The 12238-nt window shown below is 37.8% G+C and overlaps 1 protein-coding gene across 1 annotated transcript in view; it reads right to left on the bottom strand.

The window, feature by feature from the left end:
• LOC127633771 (rho GTPase-activating protein 27-like) overlaps positions 1 to 12238 on the bottom strand; it is a 58487-nt gene that overhangs the window by 17800 nt on the left and 28449 nt on the right. The window contains exons 3-6 of the mRNA XM_052113069.1: positions 4659 to 5132; positions 2846 to 3061; positions 2618 to 2698; positions 558 to 665 (exon numbers count right to left, since the gene is read on the bottom strand). Of these exons, the coding sequence (XP_051969029.1) occupies positions 558 to 665; positions 2618 to 2698; positions 2846 to 3061; positions 4659 to 5132 (879 nt within the window). The remainder of the gene's footprint in view (positions 1 to 557; positions 666 to 2617; positions 2699 to 2845; positions 3062 to 4658; positions 5133 to 12238) is intronic.

Raw genomic sequence — 12238 nt, 5'->3', positions numbered from 1 at the left:
CATAGCCGAGTTATCTCCCTGCTTAGTGGTGTTGTATATAAAGACCCAGACACAATTTTTACTTTGTTCTCAAAATATTATGATAAATGACAATTTCAAATTGAAAAAGTTAAATTACTTTAATTGTATTGTTAGCATTAGTTTCTGTAGAATGAACAAATGAGACGACAAGTTATCATTTTCACATTGATCGGCAATTTAAATGAAAAACGTTTTTGATCCATTTATTGTGGACCTGACGTTAGCGCATATAAAATTCTGAACAGGTGTCAGTGTTGTGCGATTAATATAGGCCATAATTGTTATTTGACTGGTAGGTTGGTCATTTGTTAAGTCATGGAAGGAAGGATTCTTCTTATTCTTATATTTTAATATGCCCTCTGGGCTAAGCCCCAGATGTCTAGCAATGCCCCTGATTGTTAGTTCATGATACCTAATGCATTAACTATTGTTAACAAATGGAACCTTATTGTAAAGTGTTACCATTTCATAGGGTTTTTAATTTTAAATGTACCTCTTATTAATTTTTTTTTTTGCATATGTCTGTGAGTACATACATCCTCCTGATATCCCGTACTGTGTCTCCAGTTATTTAATGATCCCATTCCGTCCTGCTCACCCGAAGCCCCGTTTCCCACTCCATACTGGCCTGGACTGCCAGAGTACTAAAGAGAGAGGAAGACAAAATCCATATTTAGCTGGGTTTCTGAAAACATTATAACTTAACACTTTTAAGATCATGTTAACTAACATTGTGGGCCCAGTTTTAAGATCGCTAAGCACTTAGCACAATGCTATGCGATATGTCATTTAAGTCAGTGGGCATGACTGTTATGTTTTGGTATTTTCATGTAAGCATGCGCTAAATATTGGCACAAGAGAGTATGGTGAAATTTCACATGCAAAGCACTAATGGGCTGGATAAAGAGCCATTTATTTGTCAGGAGGAGGTTCTTCTACGGTTATTGCACCATCAGTGTCCTATTATATAGTACATTCCCTTTCAAGCACCAGCGATATAAACACATTCATAAGAAGTTGGTAGTGTAAATGGGCTGTATGTAATGTATTAGAAGAATACATTTTGCAGTGACTTAACAATAACTTCACTACAACAGGTGGAAAAATACCAATACAAATTAGATCATAAATACAATATATAAACTATTTATTTTAGTTTTAAACTGATAAATCTCATACATTTTTATAAAAAGGCAAAAAAATTGATTGACAGGGACATAATTTGATGATGCACAATATTTTCAGGGTTTGGACATGAACTTTATTTCCACCTGCTGGTGGAATCTCCCTATTGAAAATGCAGGAACTGATTTTAGGCTTTGCGACAAGAATAGACGTGTTACTGAAACATCTTTAAATTGCGCTTTGCACTCCTTCATTGGCATGCAATACATCAACCTTCTGTACGCATACACCCACACATAGCGCAAACACTCCTACCCATACCCATTTGCACTGACCCAAAAATTACCCTTAGTATTAGAGCTCTCACGAAAATGAAATAAGATGTAGCGCACGGTCGTTGCTCATTGCGCCTAGCACGGTCACAAGTCCTGTCTGTCATTTTACAATGGAGTAATGGCTGTTTCCCAAACCAGCATGCAGATCACTCTTTTAAGTAGAAATAGTGCAGAAATACTGACAAACATATACATTTTATGTAATCTTGCCAAGATTTCATATTTATTTCTAGTCAACTCTTTAGAAATTGATCCAGAAAAATGTATTTTCATGATTTCATTTGGAACTGTAAAAGTAAGAAAATAACTTTCATTAAATCAAAAGAATAAAAGGGTGTTCACACAGGACGTGTTCTTGCATTCCATCTGCACTATTGTATTCTTATGCACACATGCACATGCATCCGATGGATGTCTTTGAAAAAAACAGCAAGTTATGACACAACAACCAGTGTTTCACACCATGAGTGCTGCATTTTAAAGACACTGTTCTTACTTCAACTTTTTTTCTGTGTTTAGTTCCATTCCATTGTAATCTGTCTACATTTTTGGAAGACTAAAATCTTTGGAACACCCGAGAGGGGAATTCACCAAGAATGAATTGCGCCACCACTACATATACCACCGCGATCTGACACTTTCTGCCAAGACTGTACTGTGATCCAGTCATCTGAATCAACTCTTCAGAAAGTGTGCTTGACAACACCGCATGTCTGGATATATGCCAGGTTATAATGCTCTTCTCCATCATTTGATCAATATTTGATTCATCACTGCTGATCCGATTGACAGAAAATGCACTTAAACATCTCTTTTTTAATAAAATTCAGTTTACCGCCTGCTATCCTCGGGCGGTAATAGTGCGATTTTAATTGGGGCAGGCAAATAGCACACAGTTTTGTGAAGGAAGCACAATTTATAATGAGCCTAGTTTACATAGAAAGGAGGCATGTTTTTACAGAAAGGAATGACAATGACTTCATTTAAATACTCAAGATGCTGTGCTATTTCACAGCTGATTGAGGTTGCAAGTGAATAAGACGCAGCTTTTAGAGGTGAAATACCATGTGTCACTGTTTAGTGAATTCGGCCCTGTAATGCAACACATTTATTGTAGTTTTCTCAGTACATCCTACCTCTGGTAAGTTCCACAGGGACTTGGTGCCATCTCTGAGGTAGTAGTATGTCCGTCCCTGATCATCTAGTGACTTGATCCACTGTTAACAGGACACTTCATTAAGTTAACCAAATTACAAAGCCATATTATCATGTACCTCACTATTAATAGCAAGTTAATCAGCCCAAATTATAAGTAAACCAGCCTAAAACAAGAACACGCTGAGCTTCTGTTTGTCAGTGTGTACCTGTTCCTGTGTGTGATCACTCGTGAAGACCCAAGTTTCATCAGGGTCTATGCTGAGGGACCAGCCAGGAGGCGTGTTCCGATCCAGGCTTGCCCTGGGGATAGGGGACTTCTTCACATGGATCAACGAATACTCTGCGGAAAGGGGCACAGAGAGCGGAGATGTTTCCTCCTCCTGCTCTGGAGATGCTGGGTAGTCTTCCTCAGGAAATGGAGGCTACATTTTTGGGAAGCAAAGAAGAGAATATATAATGTTAAATGTACTGTAAATAGATCTGTTCAGGTTCTAGTTAAAAACAAAAAAATCCAGAAGAGAATTGGCATTTTTGAGACATCAGCTTGATTTTCCTATGGGTTTTTATAATGGCAGTTTTGAATTTATAAGGTCTGTGAAACATTACTTGAAGATACTTTGGCATTTTGTTCAGCAACATAAATCACACTGCAATACCCCAAATGTGCATTTTGAAGCCACCGTGTTAAAAAAGTTGCTAAATATGGACTACAACGGTTTTCCGTTTTGTCAGGCACACACAACCACATGCTTGTGGTAGTTGTAGTCCTTATTTAGCAACTTGATATTAACATGTATTTTTTTGTTTTGTTTTGTTTTGTTTGTTTAAACACAGTGGCTTTAAAATTGACATTTGAGGTATGATTGTGCAATTTATGTTGTAGAACAAAATGTTCAAGTATCTTCAGGTAATGTTTACCACAGATCTTATTTTACTCATAAACAGTAAAAACCCCATTATAAAAACCCATAGGAAAATCTCGAGGGAACCCAAGGCGAATCATCTACAAGTTAACATCATGGCTGAACGGCTCTATTACACAAATAGCAACTAGCAATTAGTAGAAAGGAACAAATTAAAGCAATTATAGAAAACTTAGTTCAAGGTTCAATGCACGTCCAGCCCCAATCAACAGCATTTGCAGCATAATGCTGATTACCACAAAAATTATTTGAACTCTTACCTTGATAATTAAATAAAAAGCAAAAATTTGGGTTATATTGAGACAATTAGAATGAACGTGAATGGGGGCTAGTTCATAAACGATAAAATACACACTGTACAAAAGTACAACAACAAGATAATTCAAAAATGATTTAAGTGTGAATCCCTGTTCTACATGATTTTAGTGTAAGAAAATCGCTTACAGTGTTTAGAGCGTTACATCGTCATGGTATCAATATTGTACTATTGGATATAACTTTACACTGATATGGCAAGTAAGCGATTTTATAAAAGAAAATCATGCAAATGTTTATCCGACTGGCCCCATTCACTTCCATTGTAAGTGAATTTTTTTAAATAAACAAGGGTGTCACAATGGGATGAGTTAAAATATTTTTTTGGTGGTAATCAACATTATGCCACAAATGCTGTTGATTGAACACAGGGGTGTAAATTCTGGGGGGAATGGGGGGAGATAACCCCCAATGATGAAAACAAGCCATTACAACACCCCACCCCACACCATTATTTATACCATGATCAATGGAAACATGTATATGCTTCATGCTGCAACACCCCCGCCCCCCCAGTGAAACTGTGAAAACAGTTTAAAAAACATCCCAGGTGGAAACCGATAGTAAAGAGAATCTAGAAAAGGGTGAATAATTTAAAGAAGCAAAAATCTAACATCGTTTTGACTTGTGTAACATTTTTGGTCACTACATAATTCCCATAATTCCATTTGTGGTATTTCATAATCTTGATGACTTGACCATTATTTTCAAATGTTGAAAACAGTAATAATAAAGAATGCGTGGACAAGACCATGCTTAAATCTGACAACAAATTCCATACCGGGCAATCTTCTAGCAAATTCCTGCTCTCTGATAAGCCAATATCCTCTGGAGGATCCCAAGAGCTCTGTCCTGACACAGAGTTGAAGAAGTAATGCCTGCCAGTATTCTCATCCAGCACCTTCTCCCAATCTGAGCTCCACCTCTGAGCAGGTGGAGGAGGGCTCACTGGCGAACAGCCTGGAGACTGGGGAAAAGACGGTGGGGAACGGGACTCCTCCGCCCCCACCAAAGACTCCATGGAGTTGCTGAGCGGATACTCCCAGGTGCTGCGGCCCGTAGAAGAGTGGAAGTAGTACTCTTGCCCACTCTGGTCGTCAGTGTGGACCTCCCATCCTGAGTCCAGAAGGTGGGTGTTGGGAGGGTTCGGGAACTTTTGTGATGGAGAAGTAGAGGGACTGGATGTGTCAAAGGCACTTTCGCGCAGCTGAGGGATGTTTACATACACCGCTGTAAGGGCGCTGTCATCCTCTACCTGACAAAGAGAAAATATATAGAAAGAGAACCAATGATATTAAAGTAACCTATAGTTGAAGAATATAGAAGTTGACTAAGATGAATATTCTATTGTAAAATGCATCTATTTGTATAAGGGACAGTGTACTGGAAAGTGTACTTTAGATAATGTGACTGGTCACCAAGATTTTCACCACATTTACACGTTAATTCGGTGCGATTAATTATATAAATATTTTTTTTCATGTATTAATCATGTCCCCGGACTGTAATAAGAAATATTCCTTCCTTCTGAACTATTCAAGCTTGAAGTACCACCTGTTTTCTCCAGGGGGCAGTAAGTGAAACTCCAACTGTTTGGGCAACATGCTAATACAGAGAACAACCCACACTCACTGACAGCAGACAGCACAAGATGAGATCACGTCCTTGCATTCAAACACAGCTTGATGGAGCATAAATACGAACGCAGGTCTCTCAAGACATGTTTCAAACTATGTTTATCTTGACACAGTGACCTAAAAATGGTATGCTTATGACGATGCAACCAAGATGCATAAAAAGCATCTGAAGCCCAAAGTATGATGCAGGCAGGGCTGGACTGGGAAGAGAAATCGTCCCGGGATTTGACATAGCATCTGGCCCAAAAGTTGAGTGGGGGGTGTTCGCTGTCCGATTCTGCATATTGACAGCCCTAATGAAAATACTCACTTAATCAAAAGTATAACCACAAGACATAATCAATATGCGTGTTAACATAATATTAGTGCGATAAAATCAGTAACTAACATTTATGTGTTAAGTTACAGCCGATGTTACATATTTGTTGCCATGACGACATAATGTCAACAAACCCTAAAACGACTGTAAAAAAATGACAATTTAAACAACTGTACAGTTCAAATAATACATGAGTTTTTATAAGCTTCACATTTCTGCCTTTAAACCCTCCATAAATTGTCCCTATTGACTTCCATTGTAAGTGCCTCACTAAAACCTCGATTTGTGCTTTTTTTTTTTACAAATAGGAGGATTGAGTTGAAATAATTTTTTTCTGGTACTGCCACAAATTCTGTTGATTGAGCTTAACTTGTATTCCTTTTATTGTTCACTGTTAGTTTTCATACATAATGCATTTACTAAATTTAATGTATAGAAAGTGCTATAAATGAAGTTAGTCTCACAATTAATATGGTCATGAAAACATGAACGTGTCATACACTGGGGCGTGATTAAGCATGGGAGAAAGCGATGCCCTGTTACCATAGTTACTCATGCATCCCTATGAAGGGAAACAGTAACTAAAATATGCAATGTTAAAGCGGGGCCTCCTTGCTGATCCTATATATGGAAGTAGATCCATACGGCACATTTTATGGTCCCACTTTATATTAGGTATCTTTAACAATTGTATACTTAAATAAAAAAATAAGCATTTGAAAATGTACTTATTATGTACATGTTGTTCTGCAAAACTCATGAGATTAATTTGCTCAATCAACAGTAGACGGGGGTGTATGTAGAAAGCTTTTTTGAAAACTTTGTTTATTTTTTAAATTTAGTTTATTAGCGCAGAAATATCACACTTCATCTTTAAAGACACGTAATATACAGTCCATCTAATATATTAATAGTTGAAATATATCTTTAACTAACTTACAAGTTACAGTAAAATTGCATGTCATTGCTCAGGCGTTTCCATTTGGATGTCATACATTTTGTAAATCTGATCTTTTTAAGATGTTTAGCAGATGTTAATTAGATTGTGATGCTTTCCAGATGAAAAGATCTAAAACAGACGTCTTGGTGTCTCAGAGTACTCGTGCTATCTGGGGAACCTGTTAATGTGTTTACATATCTTGGGAAAGTGGAGCAACGATATTGATGACTCATAATGCACTACACAATTTTTGTCCAATCAAATGCTCTCTAGAATGAGAATGCCCTTCCCCCCTAGCAAATCATAGTTCATTGTTATGACAACTAAAGTCTATTGGCTATTTAAAAAGAAGGACAAACCCTCCCACCTAGACTTCCTGTTTCCAAACAAAACACATCAATACAAGTCATTAATTTGCAGTCAAACCATTTCTTTGGGGTCATATCATATCTGAGCCATGTGGTATCCTTTCCCACTTGCTTCTGGGCTGTTAGCAATGACATGTACAGTCATTTTCCTGTACTTTTAAGTAAGTTTGAACTCTTTTAAGAGGAAGAGTCCAACTATTAATGAAATATTGACATCTGGGTGATGTATATGTGCTATAAGGGTATTCATTAACATTATTTAATGCATAGGCATTATGAACTAACCCTGATAGCACACGTACATCATCCAGGCATATATTTGATGTGTGATTGCATCTAGAAGACTTATTTTTTACGTTGTTTGCTCATCTGCAAAACGTCTATAAAACATTTCCTCCCGGATGTCAAGAAGACATTCAGCAGATGTCTTTAAGACGTTTATGATTTAGAATGTTTGATGCATTAACTAATGATAGTGAATACAACATTATTGTAAAGTGTTACTGACTGTACATTTGAAATGCATATATCTGCTAAAATGGAGTTTTGTCAAAGCTTATAAGCAAACTAGCATATAGATGACCTCAAAGTTAACACACATGGACTAAAAGCCACAAAACTCAAATTTTGATTTCATGGAATCTACTTTGTGTGTTTGGCTGAAACACACTTGTAAATGTGGTTCAGGCAACCATTTACAGTGGTTTGATCCTATGTAAATATATGATAACATTTCTATAACAGCAAAACAAACACTGGACTGAACATCTGCCTTTTTACTCTTCTCCCACAATCCTTCTCTATGCAAACTTCAACATTCGCCAGTGTCAAGCTCGGAGGTACGCTCCACATCACCGCAAAGAAAAACAAAACCAAACACTCCCTAACCTGAGGAACGTCCAACACCCACACTACTGTTGCTGTTCTGTAAATGTATGTGTTCAAACTATTAAGGTCATTTTTCTACTAGACCACAAAAAGATTACTTTCTTTTGTGGAAATTAGAAGGAGACGTTAGGCATAATGACAACCTAAGTCACCATTCACTTTCATTGTATGGAAAAAGAAAGTATTAACATACTGCCTAATATCTCCTTTTGTGTTCATTTTGGGGTGAACTATCTCTTTAAGCATAAGCACTACAGAAAGAGAGCACTTCCTGTGCGCGCTGAACTCAGGAAACACAACCAGGGTTCACAGTCAAAAAGAAGAAAACCACAAGCAGGCAGCGCAAACGTTTTCATCTTTATTGTTCATTCTTTTTACAGTTGGCCACAACACCACCAGATAAACCTCTCATGGTCCAGATTAGAGAATAAATGGAGCATGTTCCATCCTACATGTACTGTTTAGGCCTACTATACTAATGATGGTGGACTGCTATTATGATTATCAGTGTTTGTGACATACTGTATGTTGCTGTGATGGACATCTTGTCTTGGTGATAGCCTGGTAGTGGTTAGGGGCCGATCCCGGAACAAGGTGGAAGAACTGTGAACTTAGTTCTTGAAAGAACTTCCTCCAGTATCACGTGCTTGATTGAGGCTTTTTTAACCCTGATTCATACTACATTTGTCCCTACACTTAAGGTGATCATTTTCAACTAGATTTTTAAAATTTTTGGAAGAAAATGTGAGTGGTGCTTGATAAGTTGTTGTGTGTAATTGCCAGGACATTGTTATGCATTTGCTAAGATGTCCTGGGTGGCTGCTAGGGGGGTGTTAGGGTGTCCTGGATGGTTGTCAAGTCAAAAGATCCCACCTCAGATCTATATAATATTCTGATCCCTCTTTCAATGTATATCTATGAGAATTTTACTATCTGCCAGGTGAAAATTGTAAGTCCGATCACTAAAACAACATGATCACACAGGAAATCGAAATGTTGCTCTCGAGAGTACTCTGAAATCAACCACATTCAGCTAAAATATTAACAAGTGCCATCCCCCATCAGACATATTTGCATCAATTCAGGTGTGAAAACATTTCCCTTAAGCACTACTGATAGCTGACAGCATGTCACGCAATCTCCGAGACATAAGTTCTGGTCCTGTGGGAACCAGGAAGTAATCACGTTCACGTAAACAACGGTTCAGGGGTTTTCACCTCACTGACGGTTAGTTTTAAGGTTGGGGTTTAGGTAAGGGGGTATGGTTAATAAAATACACATTCATGTTGAGTGTATCACATCATTAACAACTAAAAATACAACATGCTTTTAGCGCCACCTTGTGGACACCCATAAATTGGAGCTTGCACGTGCCCATGCTTTCAACGACACTTCCAAATTTGGCCTCTGCCGCTGAAGTCACTGTGTGATCGGTCTGTCTCAACAAGCCACACGGTTGAGGTATCATTTATGTTCGCCCAGGCATGACATGACCCTGGCCAGACTCGAACCTGGGCCCCCCAAGCAAATGGCTCCCACATATAACAGACACCACCCACTCTGCCAAGATAACTTTATCCACCAATGCTCATCATGGATTGTAAAATGTATTTAGCTTCCTAAATAGTGAATAAATAAGTTAAAATAGCACACATAGTACAGGTGAACAAATCAAGACCCAGTGCATGCATGTTGGTATACAGTGGAGATCTCATGAAAAATTTTCAGGTTAATGCTCTCTCGAGTTTTAAATCAACAAATACGAACTCCCTACCCAAAACCTCAAACCTAACTGATAGTGTCATAAAAGCAAATATTAGATGAAAAACACATTTGCTGAAGCAATCAGGTCATTTTGTAGTGCTTCTATGACACTTTCGGCTAATTTGTCAACTTGCATGCTTTTCAGAACTCGTACCCCGTTCATTTGCATCGCAACTGCAACTTAAGTGTAAGTTGAGCTACAGCGCAATTTGATCGCAGTTCAAAAAGCTTGTAAATGTAGTTGGCTATGTAATGCAAATGTTACAATGTGTCTCCTTACATGACATGCACTATAGTAAAGTGTTTAGATCTCTTATAGCATTTTGTAAGGAAAAACACGTAAAGAAAGTGTTTGTGAACTGATAATCTGCTATTTTAAATACAATTTGTATAAAGTGAATAAATGTCATTGTTGTTTTAGCGCGTGTTATGTTAATTACACCAGGAAACTGCCTCAATACACACAACGAGGTACATAAAAATAATTTAGCAAAAATGTATGTATGGTAACGATCCAGTTAGAGAGCTGGATGTGGCATGGATGTGGGTTCTAGGATGGATGGCTTTATGCTTCATCTTACTGCAGTGCTCAGCTCACCTGCAACCTCGAGAGAGGCCTGTAAAACGAAACACCTCTCCTGAGATATGTCTGAGAGAGAGAGACAGAAAAAGATCCAGAAGAGAAAGAGAAACAATGCAAACACAATAACGGAAATAAAGCAAGTCTCACTTGTTCATCTATATTTACCAGCTCTGCTTCAGACCAGCTTAGCCTCAAATGTCAAAATGCTTCAACTGACAGGAAGCAGATTTGTTATTTTAATTGTCACAAATAATAGGCACACAAATGTCTGCCACTTACATCAATAACATCGTCTTCAGCTTATTATGACTGAGGAATCAGGACTGAGAGAAAGCTGGAGGACTCTTAAAACATGAGTTTAAGCAAAGGGAGCAATTAAATCCCCAGCCTTAAATGTATGCCATACTTTTGTGAGATAAAATTAGATGATCTGCAATGCTCTTGGCCAATAGAGACACCCACACAACCTGTATTAGTCATTTTAGTAGGCTAACCCAGAGAAAGAAAGACAGTATGAATGGTTAGGCAGAAGCCTATTTATTTTTTTTATGAAAAAGGAACTGACAGTCTCTTACTGTAAAAAAAAAAAAAAAAAAAAGTATTTGGATAAATAAGCAATGCTTAAAAATGCATGATTGTCATTGCATTTGCCAAAAAAAAAAAGTTGGTCCTGATAAAGGTCAAGCATCATATGTTTGCAGATGCCCCTTGGTTTGATATTATGTTTTCTATTGCAAAGGCATTTTGATAGTTTTAAGTGGCAAAATAGTTTTTGTGGTATTTTTGTTTATCACGTACAACATTTTGAAGGTTTTGAATGTTGCAGACCAACTCAAATGGTCTTAGAAACTGCTCAATCTGGCTCAATGTCCATTTTAAATGAAGTTTCTGAGAATTTTACAGAGTTGGACGATTTTTTATAAAGTTAACACATTTCCACTTGGGAGTGTCTCAACAGGAAGAGACAACATCCTAGCTGAAAACAACACATGCACACTTCAGCTATGTTAAACGCAAGATTCAAACTTTACCACACTGAAACATTTAGTATTGAAAATCTTGATTTTTCCAACTCACTGCTTATAGTCCATAAACACCATACAATAAGTAATAAATGAAAGAGTCAAAACAACTTATAAATACTAAGTAACGTCAAAGTGACAACCAAGAGCCAGGACCAGTAGTGTCTGTGCCTGAAAGCCCAGTTTGAGAGTTTGGAGTTGTGGACATACCTGGGTGTTCAGAGAGAGGGGCATTGCGCTTCTGGGTCGGTGGTTGGACCGGATCTTTACGTAATAATCCACCATGTCTTTGTTCTGATCAGTCAGTACGGCCATACAGCTGATCAGACCACAGATAAACTCAGAGTTATCCAACAGCGAGCATGACAACTAACAGACTGACCCATAGTCGCATACTCACGTTTACACACTCACTCATTAACATACACACACAAGCATCAGCAACTTCTGCGTCTGCAGCTGATGTTGCCACCAATAAACGTCTGTCTGAACAGCTACTCTGCTGGAGTCAAAGGGGGAGGGGGAAAATAAATAGAACAAACAGAGGGAGGGAGTGAGAAAGACAGATGCATATATGAGATGCAGGGCTGTATGACAAAATCGAATTCAGTTATGAAAGATTTGTAAAGAAAGAATAGGTTTGATCAGTTTTTTTATTGCTGCCAAATTTAGAAGTAAATGTTGACATGGTAACCACCATAGACATTAGAGATACTCCGATGTATTGGACAACGTCACTATTGGCCAATTATAGCAATTATTGTTGCAAAACCTCAGATAATCAGGGTAGATTATATCCTGTCTAAAGGGGTTGAAAATAATGCGTTGGACAATTAGCCT

This window comes from Xyrauchen texanus, chromosome 40 (genome assembly GCF_025860055.1).
Source record: "Xyrauchen texanus isolate HMW12.3.18 chromosome 40, RBS_HiC_50CHRs, whole genome shotgun sequence".
Taxonomy (NCBI): Eukaryota; Metazoa; Chordata; class Actinopteri; order Cypriniformes; family Catostomidae; genus Xyrauchen; species Xyrauchen texanus.
Note: the sequence above shows the minus strand (reverse complement) of the source record. Positions and strands in the feature narration are given on the sequence as shown.